Genomic DNA, 20597 nt, shown 5'->3' on the forward strand with positions numbered 1-20597 from the left:
GGTGATGCAGGCCCTGACAATGCGGCGGGGGTGAAGGCATGGGCTGTTTTAAGCATCAGACGTCAGCCAGACATTTGAACACAAAGAATGTCACATCGGTGGTGGATGGAGGTCTCAGAACCAGTGGGGATTATGCATACGCCGGCCAGGGACAGATTTAGCTGCGCCTGATAGCTCCCGAGGACAGGCGGAGAGGCTTCCGATAGGGAGAGACACGGCTTTTTACTCTGTGTGCAAACAGCAGGGGAATGCAAGCTCAGGTTGAAGGGACTGGCTACCCCCACCGTGGTCCTTTCGCTCTGCGGGGAGGAGAAGTTAAGTTATTCAGCTTCTCCTAAAAACACAGGGACGGGAACAGACAGCTCTGCTCACAGAGCACTCTAGGTGCTTTATTTTATGGAATTCTGTAGTTTACAAAGCACTTTCATACGGTTTTCCTGATCACAACAAGTCCTGAGAGACGGGGGACGGTGTCCTCCTTTACAGGTGGTGGCAGCCAAGGCTCTGAGAGACGAAGTGACGGACTGGAAGTCAGCCAGCCAGACTGACGGCTCCTCTCTCCTCAGCCCTGGGTGTCAGGAAACACCGAGGTTTGCAAATAAACTCCGAAAAGACAGACAATAATACTGGGGAGGGTTTGTCACGAACTGACACTGTGCCAGCCAAGTGCTAAGGGTTGGATATAGTTCATGTCATTGAGTTCTGCAGTTCTGTGAGGTAAATATTATTCCCACATTTTACTAATATGAACTCAGAGAAGTCAAGTAACTAGCCCAGGGCCACAGAGCTAGAATTTGCGCTCATATTTGTGTCTGGGCTGAAAACAGAAGAGAAGCTAATTTGAATATAAGCTAATGCTCATATTCTTTGTAAATGTATCATTTTAGCACAGAGATAGATAAAAATCGGTTAAAATGTAAATGCTTTGAAATATACATTTATCAACACATGTATAATATATGACATCTTGTTTATGTATTCAGCAGGTGGCGAATGTATAAACTATTTGGGTTGTTTCCAGGTTTGGGTTATTATAAATAATGCTGCTGTAAGAACATTTATATGCAAATGTTTATGTGGCCATGTGTTTTCATTTATCTTGAATAGATAGGAATTGCTGAGTTGTGTGGTAAATTTACATTCAACTTTCCCAGAAACTGACAGACTATTTCCCCAAATGGCTGCACCAGTTTGCATTTTCATCAGCAATTGAAGAGAGTTCAAGTTTCCCCACATCCTAATTTGCTATTGCTTCCCCCCCCCCCCGATTATAGCCATTTCAAGATTATGAAATGGTATCTCATTATAGTTTTAACTTTCATTCCTCTAATAATTAATGATGTTGAGAATCATTTCATGTGTCCATTGTCTCTCTTGTGTCTTTTTTTGGTAAAATAATTTTTCAGATTTTATGCTCATTTTAAAAATAGGTTGTGTCTTATTGGGACATATATTTCCCATATATTCTGGACTTTATCAGAGATATGATTTGCAGATCATTTCTCCCATTCTTTGGCTTGTCTATTTGTGTCTTTTGAAGAGCAAATGTTTTTAATTTTGATGAAGTTTGATTTATCATATTTTTCTTGTATTGCTTGAGTTTTTGTTGTCATAAAAATCACTTCCTACCTCAAAGTCAGAGAGAATTACTCCTGTTTGTTTTTTTCTAAAAGTTTTATAGTGTTAGGTTATTATATTTAGGTTTGTTATCCATTTTGACTTAATATTTGCATATGTGTAAGATAAAAGTCTAAATTCATCTTCTTGCATGCAAATACCCAATTGTCTTAGTACTTAAAAAAAAAAAAAGACTATTAAATTGCATTGGTGCCTTTGTGGAAAATTACTTGTCCACAAATGTAAGGGTTTCTTTCTGGACTTTCAAATCTGATTTATGAATCTGCGTATATTTTCTATGCCAATACCACATGTATAGCCCTGTTGTTCATAGTGAAATAGCAAGTGTAAGTACTCCAACTGTTTTCTTTTGCAAAAATATTTTAACTATTATTATCTTAACTCATTGTGATATACTGCCTCCAAAAATAGCTACAACTCTTTTCAATGATTCTAATGAGAGAGATGATTATGAAATTAGAAATGATGAATTCATTGGATTTTTTTTTATGGTCTGAACATATGCTTTTGTGTAGCTCCAGTGGGACACATCTTTTCTTGTGTGAAAATGATTTGGTTTTTGGAAAGGACAGCAAATCATTATAGCCAAGTGAGGGGAAGAAGATTAGTTATTCACCTGTATAATGACATTTTAGGTAAAATAATGAATTATGATTAAAGTTATAGTAAAACCTTTGAGTTTCTTTCCCCCCAAAACACAAGAAGTAAATACATAAAAATGATAACACAAGTTTATTTCTTCAACAATTATGTATTGGCCCATATGATATGTGCAAATTTGAGGCTATGTAATTTATGTACAAGAAGTAGTGGAATTGCATTTTACTTTCCTTTCTGTCTCTCTTGTTTTTAGTTTTTCGGCAACACTTTAATCTTTTTTATATTTGACAATGTATTAAACACACATGACATGTTGGATTCTATTTTAGGTGCTGGAATTAATGGGGTGAAGAAAACCAAAACATCCCTTCCTTCACAGAGCTTGCATTCTAGTTGGGGGAGACAGACAGCATACAAATGACCCAGGAACTACAGAACATGTCAGACAGAAGCTCCATGGACGGAAACGGAGCAGGGCAAGAGGGAAGAAAGGAGATTGTGGGAATAATATTCGAAGTAGGAAAGATCTCTGTAATTTCGTGACAGCTGAGCATAGACCTAGAGAAGTAAGGGCGTGTTGTGTGCAGATTATAATGCTACGCATTCAATGTGATTATAAAATAATTACTCAGATAGTCTTGGAATCACAGATGATCAGAACTCAAAGGGACTTTCAAATACATGGGTCCTCTCTTTATCACTTCTGTTCAGTCGTCACCTAGCCTTTGCTTAAACACTTTGGAAATTTTACATTACCAAAAATTTTACCAACATTCCATTGTTGGATGGCTCAGTCATTACCAAATTCTTATTTCTATTGTGTTGTAAACTGATCTCTTGAGAAACCAGCCTAAAATTTTCATTTTTTTTCACTGGAACAACCCAGAATAAATAGTCTCATGTGAGCTTCTTCTCACAAATCTTGGGTGGCTCGTGAATGACTGTGAAAATAATTCCAAAAGAGGAGATATTAAAGTGTTTGCTCTGTGGCAGCATCACTGGAAGAAAAAAAAAAGTAGTAGTGTCTCAGGGACACTACTTTAAGACAATATTCATTTAGATACTCTAATATATATATATATATATATATATATATATATGTTAAAATCACTCTGATTATGATAATAATTGCAACCCACTGGGCTCTTAATTCACTGGATCCCCTTTTAAATATTATCCATCATTGAATATAATTCTACTGAGTGACAAAACACCACCACCTAGCCCTGGCTATAGTTATGTATGATGAATAATTTAGATTTTCTTACAATCTTGTCTATATTAAGAGAGAGAAATAATCAAATCATATTTCTACCACCACCAGCATTTTCCATTTTGGGATTTTCATTTGAGCACATTATGGTGTGTTTATTTAAGATATATTTTTATTGATTTCAGAGAGGAGGGGATAAGGAGAGAGATAGGAACATCAATGGTGAGAGAGAATCATTGATTGGCTGCATCCTACATGCCCCCTACTGGGGATCGAGCCCTCAACCGGAGCATGTACCCTGACCAGGAATCAAACAGTGATCTCCTGGTTCATAGGTCAATGCCCAACTACTGAGCAATACTGGCCTGGCAAGTACATTGTGTTTTTGAGCAGACTTGCTTTTAGAGTCAATGATACTATAAGCCTTTTCAAGATTAGCATCGTTTGTTAATAAAAAACAAAAACTTTATTGTGGAGAGAATTATTTTCATGGTTCCTGGCTGGCAATCAGATACACACTGCTTCCCAGCATATTGTCCAGTTCCTTTTTGAGTGAAAACAGTTTCTTCTTTCGCCCTTTATTTTTTTGGTTTCCTTTTGAAAATGCTATTATTTGTTTATTAAGCACATGTTTGCCAAGTATCTGCTGTGTGGGCAGGTACTGTGCTAGGAGCTAGGGTTACACAGAGAAAATAGAAATGGATCTGGCCCTTCTCTCAGGAGTTCATCCTCCAGAGAGAAAGGCAGACACTGAGGGCAGCAGAGTGCAGAGGGCTCCGCCAAGGTGCCAGCAGGAGGAGAGGGGTAGAGGGCAGATGCAGAAGCAATGTGCCTGCCTGGGAGTGGGAGTCGGCTCAGAGGTTGATAAAGAGCTTTCCACGCAGACAGAGAGGCCTCTGAACAAACCACAGGAGGATGGCAGTATTATTCGGTGTAGGGGTGGGAGTATGTGGAGATGGCCAGAATAGTACAGCTGTTTCTTGTGCTATATCACTCAGAGTGCTTTGGTAACCTGACCCCCTTTCTCCCCCCCATCATTTCTCCCTCCCTCCCTTGTTGTTGTTGTTGTTGTTGTTGTTGTTGTTGTTCTTCTTCTTCTTCTTCTTCTTCTTCTTCTTCTTCTTCTTCTCCTTCTCCTTCTCCCTCTCCCTCTCCCTCTCCCTCTCCCTCTCCCTCTCCCTCTCCCTCTCCCTCTCCCTCTCCCTCTCCCTCTCCCTCTCCCTCTCCCTCTCCCTCTCCCTCTGTCTCATTTTCTCTCTCTCTCTCTCCAGCCCATATCATGCCTGCACATGGTAGAGGCATATGGATGTTGAAAATTTTTTATTTGAAGGGCCATGTCAAGGAGTTTGGACTTTATTATCAACTGTTAAGTGGAAATCTCTAACATCCCATCGCCAGCATTCATAGTCATAGTTTGCCTTCTTTAATGTAGGCAACTGTTGATCCTGGCAAGTGTTGGGAGAATGCCTGAAATTCAACAAGAATAAAACTCATCAGCACCTCCAAAAATCAGCAGAGCCAGCCCTGCCAGTGGATCTGGTATTTCAATAGGTAGCATTGATAGGCAGTGATTGGAGACTTTCTAATGCCACATGTGCTGGCTGCAGCCTAGCTCTCTGTATGCAGGAGATTCCCACTGCCTAAAGGTGAGTTGCTAGCGTGCTGCTTATATACTTTTGGCTATTAATATTAGAAGCATTGGGAGGCCCTACCAATTGTTTCTTTCTTTTCTTTAATAACCCTCACATTTCAAGAAGAGTTCGGTAATTTCTGGAATTGTTCATATTGCAAAATGTTTATATCAGCATTCCTATTTATAACACAGAACAGTTAAATGAATGTATTCTATGCATACATTTAATAAAAGTCTCACTTTCCCCAATCCTCTGCTTTATTCTGAATTATACCCCTGTCACTCGCAGATTCAATGCATGTCATTTCAATAATTGAAAGGACCCCAAAAGTCCAAGATTTCCAATTGCATGTCATTTTACTGAGCTAAAGTTTGTATCCTTGATCTTAAGAATGTTTCATGAAAACACTTAGAAAATCTCCCCCTGGCTATCTCCCTGGCACCACAACTCAACCTGCTTCAAACCAGTAAAACCATTCCCTCTTTCTGCTTCCCCCCAACCCCAACCTTGGCTGCTGTGTTTCTGAGAACAGTACCCCTCCTCCACCCTCCTGTGGGAGCCTGTGTGCTACCTTTGGCGCCTGCTCTCATCTACGTTGTCATGTTGTCATCAACACTCGCAGGCTCTTGAATCCGATTTCACGTCTCAGCTGGAGCCTAAGCTGCGGTCCTTTTCTCCAATGACTGCAATGCGGCCTCCGATGCAGTGTGGCCGGGTGCCCTCCATCTCCCACAACACAGCCAGAGGACTCCCGGCAAACACGCCTCTCAGCGGGTGCTTCTCTGCCTACAACCCTTCACTGGCTCCCATTTGCTTCAGGCAGAATCTTTAACCCCGGACCTCCCAGGATCAGGACCTGCTCACCTCTCCAGCCTCACCTTGGGTCACTTTCTCCAAGTTTCACACTAGGTTGCTGATCTCCACACTCACTCCATCCCCAAGCCATTGCCCGTGCTCCCTGCTTTGCCTCCCACCCTCAGGTCTTCTGTAGAATCATGGGGACACTTTTCCTGATTCTACAGACCAGCTCCGTTCTCCCAGCTCCCACAGAGCTCCATTCCCTGGCAGCATCCCACTGGGGGAAAGGGGCGTGTCTGCCACTCACTGTCCCCAGGGCCTGGGGTATTTATTAGATGGCCAGGAATTAGTTTTTTTTAAAAAGTCCAAATCAGATCAATGGCAGTGTAGACAGGGGTAGATCCAGTTCTTATAGAGTCTGAAGTTTGTATGGTGTTGAGGGGCTCTCTAATAATAATAATAATGGTATACCGGTAATCCTATATAATAAAAGGGTAATATGCAAATTGACCCTAAAGGCAGAACGACCAGAAAGACTGCTCAACCAGTCACTATGAGGCACACTGACCACCTCTTGGTCTCTTTCCCCGGCCAGCAAGCTCCAATCACCCAATGGCAAATGGGGAAACAGGGATGGGTAGTGGCTGGGGGCGGGGCCAGCTGCAGGCAGCCAGGGAAGATGGCCCTGATTGCAGGCCAGGCCTAAGGACTGTACCTGTGCATGAATTTCATGCACCGGGCCTCTAGTTTATAAATAAAAAGTTAGTTAAGAGAGAAGGTTAAGACATAATACAATCAGGACAAAGGTTGAGCTCTTCTAAAATCTTAGGTTCCAGAAATGCTTATAGAGAAATGCTACCTCATTATGACATGGAAACCCCCTCCCCCCACATACACGCCACTATTCCTGGGAGCCCCGACACTCACAGGGACCTGGCCACTATAGGCTCAGATCTCAGGATGCCGTTTTTGCTCATTTCATGAATGCCTTCCTGTTTAAACTGTCCTCAACTTGCTGATGAAGAAACATGGAAAGCATGTGTTATAGTTTCATTTGCAAAGGAAATTCTCTTATGCTCACAAATAAAAAAACAAACAAACTGGAAATGGGACACACCGAGTCACCAAAAACAAAACAAACCTGGGAATTCTCTTATTCTCACAAATGTCAAGGCTGTCCCTGATTTTCACCTTCCGTGTACCTCTGCCTTTTTTTTTTTTTTTTTTTTTTAAGGCTTATATACTCTCTCTCACTACACAGATGTGATGTGAGATTGCTTCCTGGACTAGACCTAATGCGTTTCCCGCTTACACAGGAGAGTTGAGTTTTCAGCATTTCCTTCCACGGTCTGTCCTAAGGCTGCTGAACCGAGGTGATGAATGACCTCTAAGGAAGTTAAGCTCCCGACTTCCCTCAGTCTGTCCCCTGGAGCGGCTCAGCTCGCTGCAGAGAGGCTCCCGGGGGAATGTCAGGCTAAGGTCAGGCTCTGGACGCACAGCAACCAAACAGGCCGCAGGAATCAGCTGAGAACTGGCAACACCCTTATCGAGTCTTCCCTCCCAGGCGTGGCAGCCAAGCCAATCTCCCAGCGATGCCAGCTTGTGATGGAGTGAGCATGAGTCAAATTTAAAATTATTAGAGCTATTTATAACGATATCTTGCAATTGTATAATATTTACAGTTTACAAAATGCCTTTACATACAACGTGCCAAGCAGCTTAGCATAGTAACCTGGTCTCCATGTAATCATTGTGGAGCCATGGCTGGGTGGCTCAGTTGGTTGGCTGTCATCTTGTACACTAAAAGGTTTTGGGTTCAAGTCCCAGTCAGAACACCTACCCAGGTTGCAGGTTTCATCCCCAGGGCGAGTTCGGGCGACAACCTGATTGATGTTTCTCACATTGGTGTTTCTCTTTCCATCCCTGTTTCTCTCTCTTCCTCTCTCCCTCTCTCCCTTCTTCTAAAACCAGTAAAAACATATCCCCGGGTGAGGATTAAAAAACTGTGTACAGCCAGGACTTACAGTTTGTGAAGCAACATGTGGTATAATCAACACTATTATTTCCATTTTTTAAAGGGCATAGATGGGTTTTGAGGATCTGAGAGGTTAAAAAAAATCTCTAAGTATTCCCGGCTAGTAAGTGGCAGAGTCGTGTCATAGGTCCAATGACGTCTCATGCTGAGCATTGCTGCTTTGCCATTTCATTTCAAAACGTGCCACAGTGAAAGACAGACAGAAAAATCAGACATTGCTAACCCAGCATCCAATGCTTTCCCTTCTGTAGATTCGAATATCCTTTGTTGAACTAATTCAAAAACATAAAAATAAGTCCCATGCAAGCAAAGAGAAAGATCAACTATGTTAAAACTGTAAAGACCAAAAAACAAAAACAAAACAGGGGGAGGAGGGGATTTCCAGAAAAAGCAACAACAACAGAAACGAAGAGAGAACAGCTGACTTTCATCCATCAGGCCTTTCATCCCGGGCTGCAGACCATCAATACGGAGTTCCACTCATGCCGAGGGCAGACTTGAGACATATCTTACGAACTTCTAACAAAGAAAGTGTTACTTGGGGTGTGTGGAAGGTCTGTTTGTCCATTTCTGCAACGAGCTTCCTGTAACCCTGTGTGTTGATAGCATGGCTTTGTAGCGGTTTGTTCAGTGTGCTATTAGATGGATCTTTTCCCTGGGAGGGCTTCTCCCCCCCGCACCAACGCCCCCATCCCCCTGTTCAGGACAACCTCCCCTTTAGAAAACTCCTGAACCTGCGGGGAAGTGCTCCCTTAAAGGGCAGCAAAGCTGAGCGCCTGCTGTGAGGAGGGGCTGGAAGGGTAACTTCAGTAGCAAAGTACAAGAATATGGGGACTCAGTGCGTCCAATAGTGGGACAGTTAGTGCCTGAGAGCTGGTATCTTGTTACCGAGCCTTTTCATTGGCAGTTTTATCCTGAAAATCTAAGACACTGTCTTTTCACAGAGACGCCCAGTGCCTCACTGACCTTTCCGTCCATAGTTCCCCGGTGCCCTTGAGATCTGTGGCCTTGTGACCATTTGCCTTCTCTGGTTTCCCCGGGCTCTCGCTTCTGAATGCTGTGCCCCCACTCTCCTGGTGTCCTGTCTACTGCGCCCCAGGGAATCCGAGCTGGAAGTGTCCCTGAAGACCGTCCCACGGGGAGCACGATGCCTTGCTGATTCATGCCCTGACGGGGATAGGAAACAGCCACTTGTAGCTCTCACTCTGAATGTTTTTGTGTGTTTATAAATAACAATAACACAAATAACAAGGTGGGAAAGTCCTGTCGCCCCCATATGAAAATGTTCGTTCAGCAGAGCAGATGGCATTGTCTGGGTTGAAAGCCAGGAAGACTGGGGAAAGCAGCAAGCATTGTGCTGCCCTTGAACATGTCTCATCATCTGCTTTTCACCTTCTTATCAGCAGAGCAAAACGACAAATCATGTGCTGCCAGCATAGGAACAAGCGCTTTCCTCTGAGCCAGATGATTTCACTGTTCAGTTGGGCCACCTCGGCCAGGGTGCAACCATGGCATCCCCTGTCCGGGAGAGACACATCTCTTCTATTCTCTCTCTCTTTTTTTCTTTTAAATATATATTTTATTGATTTTTTACAGAGGGGAAGAGAGAAGGATAGAGAGTTAGAAGCATCGATGAGAGAGAATCATCGATCAGCTGCCTCTTGCACAACCCCTACTGGGGATGTGCCTGCAACCAAGGTACATGCCCTTGCCCGGAATCAAATCTGGGACCTTTTGGTCTGCAACCTGACGCTCTTATCCACTGAGCCAAACCGGTTTCGGCCCTTCTATTCTCTTTTAAGCGATTTATTCAGATGCGACTTATCCCCCTAAAACTCACCCACTTTAAATGTAACGTCCAATGATTTTTTTTTTTCAGTAAAATTTCCAAGGTGTGCAACCATCATTCCAACCCAATGTTACCACATTTGCAGTCAACCTTTGCTTCAACCTCCCAGCCCCAGGGGGCCACGAATCTGGAATCGTACACTACCCGGCATTGGCGTGTGGCTTCTTTCCCTTCACCTAATGTTTTCGAGGCCCTTCCATGTCGTAGCGTGTTGCTGCATGTTGTTTTGCTGTATAGTTATGCCATATTGTGTTTCTGTAATTGCCAGTTGATGGACATTGAGATTGATCCCACTTTTTGGCTTTTATGAACAACGCCCTCCTGATCTGAACTAAAAGTGTTGGGGTGGAAAGAGGCCAGGGTTTATAGTCAGGAGACAAGGTTGAGTCCTAGCTTAGTTAACTGTATGATTGGTTTCCTTATCCACATTACGCAGGTAACTAACCCCTCCCCTGTCCTGCTCCAAAGTAGTTGTAAAAATCAAGTGAGATGATATACGTGGAATGCCTGTGAACTATCAAACACAGGACAAATGAAAGGCATTGTTATTGAAGTGGTTTTTCCAGAATGTATTCAAATTAGCTAGATGTTTCTCAAGACTCTTCCCACAGTCATAGATCAAATAGTCAAGCTTTTGATTGATAAGAAATATCTACTCATTTTCTTCTATAGGGTTGGGTTTCTCACCATCTTTACCTAGCTAAAGCTTGTTATTTAGAAAGGCTTTCATATGACTCTACCTCTCTTAAACTTATTTGCATTCTAAACCTTACTTTTGAGTGTCAAATAAAAGGCTTTGTTTGGAAGAGAGGGTCTTCAGAAGTCCTAGAATCACTGTGTAGGATGTCAGACGCAGTGAAGTTCAGGTTTAATCAGGGCATCCTCCAACCCACGGATTCAGTTTAGCCTCTTGGGCACCTCAGGTGATTGTGAAGGGCGGGCCCCAGCGAGGGGTCTGGAGTCCGAGTTAAGACCCCGCCAAGGGGCTTCCAGTGAGTCAAGCCTAAGCAAACGTTACTGCTGTCCAGTGAGAGGTGATTAAAGTTGTCACTTCATTGAAACCGTATTAAGCTAGATCTTCAGGAATATTCAGACATTCATCCATACACATCGTTGACCACTGACTGTCTTGCCTAGCTCTTTGACTTGCACAAAGCATAAGCAATGGCTTCCTTGGGCAGCTAGCGCAGACTTGGCCTCACATAGAAAGCAGCTGGTACTGGTATCTCACACCCACTCATTCCCAAGTAAGTATCACATTGAGTTCCTTCCACACCTTCTACCTTATCCAGCACTGTGGGCTGCTTCCAAGAAGTTTTCTCTTAAATCTCACTGGGAGATCTGGGATGCAAGAATCCAAAGCAAGAGAAACGGCTATTCCCAGTTTACTGGAATCTGAAGCACAGGATGTTAGTAGCAGTCAAATGCTTCTGGTGGCCTCACTGGCCAGCCCAACATTAGAGCTCAGGCACTCCCAGTGCCCAGATTCAAATTACTAGGCTGCCTCTTTCCAAAAACAGCAAATCCCCAGACTTGTCTAGCACTCCCTGAAGTTACAAAACAGAGGCCACCAAGGTCAAATCAATCTATTCCTTCCACACATCTTCTCCCTAGGGAAGCCTTTCCGACCCTTTTCAACAACTGATGATCAAGGCTTTACTGAGTAAAAGCAAACGCGAGGATTACATGCTAGGGACAATTCCCCACTGTTTTATTCTGTGCCTTTTCTCGATGTAAGGTATTGTAAGATGCCATGAACATCTTTACCATTATTTTTCATATTTTCACATCTAAATATGACAACCTGCAGCCTTGTACAATAAGGCCAAGGTCCTTAACTTTGGCAACTCTGCCACTATCACTGTCACATGTAAGAATAACGAGAGTTCAAGTGTCACATGTACTTACTTTATGTTAGATAGTGTGTTTATACATTTATATCATGTCTTGTTCAACTTCAAGCAGCTAATAATTGGTGGAGCCCTAGCCAGTTTGAGTGTCGACCTGTGGACTGAAGGGTCCCGGATTAGATTTTGATTAAGGGCACATGCCAGGGTTGCAGACTCGTTCCCTGGTAGGGGGTGTGCAGGAGGCCGCTGACCAATGATTCTCTCTCATCATTGATGTTCCTATCTCTCTCTCCCTCTCCCTTCCTCTCTGAAATCAATAAAAAATATATTTAAAAAAAAACACAATAATTGGTGGAGCCTGGTTCAAACTCATGTCTGTTTGGCTACAAAGTATATGTTCGTACCTACTTATTATACTGAACAGCTAATATGCCATACTATGATGCATGTATCTGTATATATTATATGTATATGTGAGAGGCCTGGTCCATGAATTCATGCACAGGTAGAGTCCCTAGTCCTGGCCAGTAATTGGGGGCTGATCAGAGTGTTATGCTCAGTCCCCATGGGGGCCAGCCAGCCAAAGGGGGATAAGGGTCATGGGAAGTTGGCCAGCCTGGGGGAGGGACCATGGGAGGTTGGCCAGCTACAAAAGGTTGGCCATGGGAGTGCACTGGCCACCAGGGGCAGCTCCTGCATTGAGTGTCTGCCCCTAGTGATCAGTGAGCATCATAGCGACTGGTCGACAAGTCGTTCAGGTCATTCTGGTTGTTCAGTCATAAGGGTGGCTTTGGGTTTTAGCTATATAGATGTCATATATATATATATATATATATATATATATATATATATATATTTACACTGTGCATACAAAATATGGATATATACATGTAGTGTTTCATTTTCTTCCTTAAATTACTTGAAGTAGTTTAGAGTATTTATATGTCCTAAATGATTTCTGATTTGGAAGGTGACAATATATATAAGAGTGATGTGTCTTGAAACCAAAATTTGGATAGGGATGTCTGATGAAAGGCCAGGACAAAGCTTAAGTGTGGTTCTCTGTGATGTAAAACACTTCATCTTTTTTGTAGCTCCCATGCTGTCTGATCCATAACGAATTGATTTTTCAATAGTACGCATCAAAAGGGAGTGTTACCTATGAATATTTGCTGGGTACAATCATGTTCACGTTTTCTGCACTGTCATCCTATTGCCTGGAAACATGCACTGTGACTAACGAAACAAATGAACCATACTCTTCAGGAGGTGCCTGATTTCATTGGACTGATGGAATTATTTTAGGTTTGAAATGGAAATACTATTTAAAGATCACCTCCTGAAAAACTAAATAAAACACACTCACCAAAGAGGTCAAGCCTGCTTCTTCCTCCCCAGGATTTCATTGGAATACAAAATAGAATCCACAGTGACCAAACTGGCCATGACATCATGGCGGCATGGAAGGATGTCTTCAGAACACGACCCCATCGATTTCACGGTGGCTACACAGGCCCCACCGTAGAATGTTTGGCTTCTCCGAAGGCTCACAGGGATGAGCAGCTGTTGCCCTCTCCCACATGGTGACATATTCCAGGAGAAACAGAGTCCTAATTAGACAGAAATTCATTCTGCTTACCACCCAGCCCACTCAAGAATAAAAAACACTGCTAGGAAAGTTCAAGATGTGATAAGAAAAAGATCAAATCCATCTGGGACACAGTGATTGCCTCAGTTTCATAGAATATGTTTTCCTCCTACTTTACGGACACACACAAAGAAACATTTTTAAAACCTGTGCAGTGAATTTATATATTTATGTTCATGTATTTCTTGAATATATTTACATAAACTACATTAAAGAAAATGTCAAAGCTTTAGTGTACTAGAATTTATTTCATATTTGGAGTGTCTTGAACACGTTTATGCAAAAATACATTAAAGAAAATGTCAAAGCTTTCGTTTATTTAATATCTGAAGCCATATGGCAAACTTGTACACTTGTGATTATTTTTTTATTTATTTAGTGCACTATTTATAGGTAACAATGCATTTTAGCCTCAAGTAGGAGAGTAACAGAGGAACTGTGCAATCCTACACATAAAACATTATAGTTCTAATTAAATACATTACAGTTTAAGTTATATAAAAATATATTCTCTAGGGAAAACAACTGTAGCTCTAATTGTGCAGGCAACTTTTATACTTATTTATATCCCAAAGATAACTAAAGCTAAAGACAATTTGAAAAATTCACAATCAGTGAGGCATTATAATTGAAAGAGTTCAGTAACTCTAAAGATAAAAATAAATATAAGAAAAACATTGAAATCTAAGAAAAATAAATCTAAGTAATTGCATTATTAATATTATGTAACCAATCCAGAGAGTCAAAACTATCATTTACCACAAGGTCACCGGTTATTTTTGTCTGGGTCTCATACAACACTCACTCATTCAATATATTCAACAAATGATTTTTGAACCCTCTCTGTGCTCTAGGGAATGTGTGCAGCCCTAGAAAAACACTGGAAGACAAAGCAGACATAGACCCAGCCCTCACAGAGCTTATCAAGAGGAACAGACAGAGGAGCACATAGGCATCTACAGTACTAGCATGGCAATTGCTGTGCTGGAGCCTCCCACCACAGAGGAGGCAACACCGATGCTGACACCTGTAGGATCAGGGTGAAACACTCGAGTCCGTTGTAAAGCAAGATTTCATGAGCTAAAAGCAGATGTATTTCTTCCATCAGATACAATTTCTTCAGCACAGGGAAAAACAAGCCTTAAAGAGCTTCCAAACAACACAGGCAAGCCTTATAAAGAAAAGAATGATTAAACCTTATTAATGATCAAACCTTATTTGACTTAATAAGGTCAAATATGGACCTGAGCTCTTGTGGTATCTGTGAAAACAGACTTGCAAACCAATCTTAGGTTCACTCCAAGAGGGGGGTGTGATGGTCTAACGTCTGCTGGAGCCAGGTAGCTTTCCATCTGCCTGTCACTCCTGATCCATGCTGGTTGGTGTCAGACACCTCCTTTCTCTGCCAACATGTAGTCTAAGGCAATTCGATTATCTAAGACAACGTAGATCATCGAAGAGGAGGAAGGAGATGGAAAGAGGACTCCAGATAGAAGGAAAAGAAAATGCAAAGACTCCCAAGATGTGAGAGAGCAAGGTCTATTCTACAGCAGTGATTCCAAAACAAAGCACCTAAGACACTTGTTGGGCCAGAATGAATTTTTTACCCGTCAACAGGAAAATGAGGGCAGTGTGGTAAGTCTTTCCTAAGCTAAAGTCACTCAATTTTAATAATTGAGTTTAAGGCTGCCTTATTTTCTGGCATGAAAATGGCTGCTGTTTTATGAAATGACAGTGGTAGCAGATGATATACAAATCTATTTGCATTTCCTTCTCCTGTTGCCTGAGTGCCTCTATGTATATTTAGATAAATGGCCCCATTTTTAAAACGAGCAAAACAAAAACTACTGATGTGTAGATTTCACATAGGTCTGGGAATCACTGTTAGAAAAATACATTTCTAAAAATGGTTTAAGCCCTGACTAATTTGGCTCAGTGGATGGAGTGTCGGCCTGCAGACTGATGGGTCCCAGGTTTGATTCCGGTCAAGAGCATGTACCTTGGTTGTGGGCACATTCCCAGTAGGGGGTGTGCAGGAGGCAGCTGATAGATGTTTCTGACTCTTTATCTTTCTTCCTTCCTCTCTGTAAAAAATCAATAACATATTTTTTTAAAAAGTAGTTTAATATGGTTGAAGGGGAGGGGTGAAAGAGATATCGAGAAATAAGGCTAAGGAGGAAGGCAGGAAAGTAGATCATGGAGGAACTTTAAACTTTATCCTAAGAGCAATGGGAATGATTTTAAGCATTTGTAAAAGATCATTCTGGGATGTTATGTGTAGAATGCATGTTAAATGGGACCCAGACAGTGGACATAAGAGCTGGAATTAGGGACAAATCAGGGAGACTGAGAAGAAGATGATTTCAAGAGATAAACATACCAGGATCTGGTGATCTGTTACATTGGGTAAGGAAGATGGGATGGTCAAGGCTAATATCCAGGCTTTTGACCTGGGAAACAGAAGTGATCACTGCACTAACCATTGAGCTAGACAATATAGGAGAAGGAGCCTTTTGGTGGAGGAAGGTAGTGACTTCATTTGTGACATGTTGAACTTGAGGTGTCTTTGTGTTTATGTGCATCAGGGCAATTGTCTACACAGGTCTCAAGCACACGAGAGAAAGAGCTGAACCTCAGATGTACATTTATAGTCAACAGCACACAGGCAATAATCTAAACAGTGAACATGGATGAAATGTCTCAGAGAATGTAGCCAGAGAAGAGACGCGGGCTTAAGACATCCTACAAAAGGGCTGGCAGGACAGGAGCGAAGCAGAAAGAAGCCAGAAGCACACGGGTGGGGAGGAGCGCCAAGACACAGAGGCAGAGGAGCTGTGGAAGCCGCGGGAAGGCCTTTTCCAGGAGCAGCCAGCCAGGGCAGGTGCTGCAGGAACCAGCTGAAGAGACTGAAGAATGAGCATTGACAGAAGCAGCAGGAACTTGCTAAGGACCCTGGGAAAGGCAGTGGGGGGAGCAGAAGCCAGAGAGAGGGTGTGAGGCTGCAGGCAGGAAGGCGCTCGTTCATGCAGTGTGGCCATGAGAGAAAGGGGAGGGAGGGCAGCAAGGGGCTGAAGCTGTGGCTTGAAAAGTGAGTCCTTCGTTGGTTTATAAACATGGGAGGGACTTGCTGATGGACACTGTAGGAGCCACTTGATAGGGAGAGTTTGAAGACTTGTTGCAAATGAAGAAAATCAATAGGGAGTCAGACAAAATATTGACTTGCTTTAAAAAAAAAATCGCAATGTTTAATGGGAGACTTAGGTAATATTTTCAGCAACAAAGATCACAATGTAACCAAAACCATGGCTGTCAGAGGGGAGGGATGGGGGAATGGGTGAAATGGTGAAGGGGAATATAGCAATGATATTGTGTTGTTTGCACAGTGACAGATGATTACTAGAATTAATAGGATGATTACATTATAAGGTATAAAAATGTCAAATCACTATATTGTATATCTGAAACTAATACAACCGATATCATATTGTTATATCAACTATACTTAAATTAAAAAAAAAATCACAATGTTAAGGTCTTTAAAGATGTAAAACGTGGTGTTCTCATAAGAGCACAGGATTCTGTTATGAAACTGTCAGTGGACTTAAACACAGTGATGGAGGTAAAATGATTCCAGGAAATATTTTTTTTAAATCGCATTCTAAAATGTTACTTTTAAATCATGGCAGCTTTAGCTCTTGTCCATAGAGGTCATACTCCTTAAACAATAGGTATCTCTGAATGGTTGGTGGTAGAGGAAGCTTCTCCATGGAGGCGGGCTGGCAGAGCCGCTGCAGTCCCATAATTCTTCGGATTTTTAACCGACACAAATGCTTTAATGAGCAAGGATTCTCTGAAACGAATGGGAAAAACAAGTAAAAAGTAAAACCCAGTATTGGTGGGTGGGTCTGGAAGATACAGACTGTTTTAGAATAACACCAAGAGGTATGCTCACGTTAACAGCTGTGGCTTTAAGGGGAAGTCACCTTGTCACTAGGCCTTCCAGAACATTCCTCTGGGATGTAAGCTCCAGGAAGGCCAACCTGCAGTCTGTCCGTGTCAGGAAGACAGCCTCGCTCATAGCGGGTGTTCCACCAGCGGATGGATGTTAAATGAATGAATGGATTCCATTTAAGCGAACAAGTGCTCATACCTCCTCCTACTTATTCTTTAGAATTGGGTATTACAGAGATACATTTCTTTACTTTCTCTCTCTTCTACCAATCTTTCTGATGAATAACCATCTAGGGAATATCTGATGCAAATGATTCCATATGTCCACGATTCTTAGGTTTGTTTCAGCATATGACACCTTACCATTTTATATTTAAATATCTACTGAGGTTAAATATCAGAGTTAGTCTTTATTTTATTTATTTAGACTCTTAACTTTATCTCGATGGCAACGACAGTACTGACACCTTATCCCGGCAATGGGAGCTGGTGAGAGGGCAGCATCGCACAGGGCTCAGCCGCAGGCCCTGGGCTCGGTCAGGATTAGATGCTGGGGCTCTGCCACTTAGTATTGGTGTGACCTTGACTTCCATGAACTCAGTGTTCCCATCTGTGAAATGTGGATAAGAATGGGACCTACCACTTAGGGTTATTTGAAGATAAAACAAATTAATTCGTGTAAAGTATTGGAAAAGTACTTGGTACCTTGTAGCCATTCAATAATGTGAACTATCACTCAGTTCAAAAATGAAAGACATCACATTTCTATTACACTTGAGATGGTAAACATGCAAATTATTATTATTTTTTTTAAATGAAAGCAATGTTTTTCAAAAACTATTGAGGCAAAATAATTGTTACCCAAGTAGGCAGAATAAACCCATCTTCCTTCCTTCCTTCCTTCCTTCCTTCCTTCCTTCCTTCCTTCCTTCCTTCCTTCCTTCCTTCCTTCCTTCTTTCCTTCCTTCCAATTTTCTTCCCTAACAATACTATACTGCCCTCTGTATACCTGGAGAAATGCTGACATCCAGTGGTTATCCATACTCACAGCAATCAACTGACTTACATTCTGGTTGCAATAATATATGACTGAAACAACCAACAACATTCCTCCTATTTATTTTGGGATTACCTTTCTAAAGTCATAAGAATCGGTCCTTCTTTTTCAGTATAAACACATGGAAAATTAATTACCAATTAGAAGTAAATGTTCTATGACAGGAAATACATTGGTGATGGAGAAAAAGCCTAAGTTTTGAAATGAGACAGGCAAGGGTTCAAATCCTTGCTTTGTTATTGTCTATGTCTACAATTTTGGAAAATGAATTTGTCTAAACGTTAGGGTTTTTGCCCTTATGATCTCCAACATTTTTTAACCTTTTTATTGTAAAATAAAATATGGAAAGAGCAACTGAACAAATGTATAGCTTCTTAAATTATTATAAGTGACTAGAGGCCCAGTGCACAAAATTCTTGCACTGGCAGGGGGAGGGGGGCCCCTCAGTCTGGCCTGTGCCCTCTCACAGTCCAGGAGCCCTCAGGGGATGTCTGAATGCCAGCTTATAGAGTGGGCCTAAGGCATCAGCTGGACATCCTTAGCGCTGCTATGGATGAGGGAGAGGCTCCCGCCATTGTCACTCTACTCCCTAGCCATAAGCCCAACTTCTGGCTGAGTGGTGCTCTCCCTGTGGGAGCGGACTAATCACTAGGGGGTAGCTCCTGTATTGTGTCTCTGCCCCCTGGTGTTCAGTGCACATCATAGTGACTAGTCATTCTGCTGTTTGGTCTATTTGCATATTAGCCTTTTATTATATAGGATTATTAAGTCAACATCTTTATCTCCCAGGTTATAATAGAATAACTTCTCTAGGCACCCCACAATTCTTTCCAAAGTCCACCCCAAGCTTCATTTATTCCTCCTCTCTAAGAAACTACTATTCTGACCTGTACAGGAATCACTTCTTGTAGCACTTCATCATCTCAGTGTGTTTACCCTACACCAAGCATGTCAAACTCATAGACTAACAAGGCCAAATTAACAAGATTTAAGTTTATGTGGGCAGCAAAAAAACAAAAGCTTCAATTTTCATAAAAATGTAGGTTTATTTCAATAGAAACATGCTGAATACAAAGGGCTGAAATAAATGAGTCATTGTTAACATAAAATAATAGAACATATTAATAGAAATTAATATTTTTTCTTGAACACTAGCTTACACCGAATAACTGCAAATTAATAAGCGTAACACAAATAAACCTATTTTTCTTGTTCTCTGAAAGCAAAATATTTTCTGTTATGCACACCAAACAAGGCAGTACTAGACTAATGACATTGAAATTGGCTGCTAAAATATTTGCTGCTAGTTGTAGTGGAGAGAAATGGTGTGCCTGTGTGTAAGGCGCATAAGGGAAATGAATGCAACACGATTATAGTAATTAGTCATTAGCGAATGTTGTAGTTTGTTACTAATAATTATGTATAACAGGATTTTATAAAAATTAAGTTATGAAATTTTTATTAAAACGTTTCTTACATACCGTTATATTAGCTGGGCCACAAAAATATTCACTGTGGGCTGCATGTGGCACATGGGCCATGAGTTTGACATGTTTTCACTATAGTATTGACAATTGACAATATTTTTAAATTTTTGACATGTCTATATTTTTCTTATAATAAATTTATATGAAATTTGACTGCGATACTTTTCTGTTGCTCATTTTTATGGGACTTTAGTTTTCCCAAATTTCTGGAAGGAAGCTAGGTTCAAGATAGCTCTTTTAAGTTAATGGAGCTTCCTATTCTGTCGCCTTCTTGCAAGGATCCTCACCATGGCCGGTGTCTTGCTCTCTGAGGTTTCCTGGCTTTGTTCACACCCACTCACGTGGACCTGTCTTACCTCCATCCTGCTTGAGTTTGTTGTTATCCCAATGTGGGCCCCGCTCAGAAAGGGAGGCCTGTCAGCCCGGTTTCCTGAGTTCATAGGGTCCGGACTATGTTTTATAATTCTCTTAGCCTCAGCTTTTTATTCATAAAAATTAGCATGACAGCACACAACTTGTGAGGATTTCATGACATACTTTACATGTGCATTTCATACTTCACATAGACTTATGTGTAATAAAAATAATATAAAAACACTAATATTGTAGTTCATAAAATAGCTAAATTTGTTAAGTGCTTTAATGTTCTACATAGTATGCTAAGCACCTTACATGCATCATCTCTTTATTTAATTTCTAAAATATATTTTTATTGATTTCAAAGAAGAAGGGAGAGGGAGAGATAGAAACGTGAATGATGAGAGAGAATCATCGGTCAACTGCTTCCTGCACACCCCATACTGGGGATGGAGTCTGCAACCCGGGCATACCAGCTGG

General features: G+C 41.6%; 1 protein-coding gene across 2 annotated transcripts in view; it reads right to left on the minus strand.

The window, feature by feature from the left end:
• Nucleotides 1-16480: 16480 nt before the first annotated feature.
• ASB15 (ankyrin repeat and SOCS box containing 15) overlaps nt 16481-20597 on the minus strand; it is a 31453-nt gene continuing 27336 nt past the window's right edge. Inside the window, exon 11 of one of the 2 annotated variants that reach the window (XM_084897675.1) lies at nt 16481-17115. In XM_084897675.1, the coding sequence (XP_084753801.1) occupies nt 16943-17115 (173 nt within the window). In that variant the 3' untranslated portion in view covers nt 16481-16942. The remainder of the gene's footprint in view (nt 17116-20597) is intronic. The other variant, XM_084897676.1, reaches the window with a different exon arrangement.

The sequence above is a fragment of the Pipistrellus hanaki genome, assembly GCF_964339955.1.
Source record: "Pipistrellus hanaki genome assembly, chromosome: 10".
Classification (NCBI taxonomy): domain Eukaryota; kingdom Metazoa; phylum Chordata; class Mammalia; order Chiroptera; family Vespertilionidae; genus Pipistrellus; species Pipistrellus hanaki.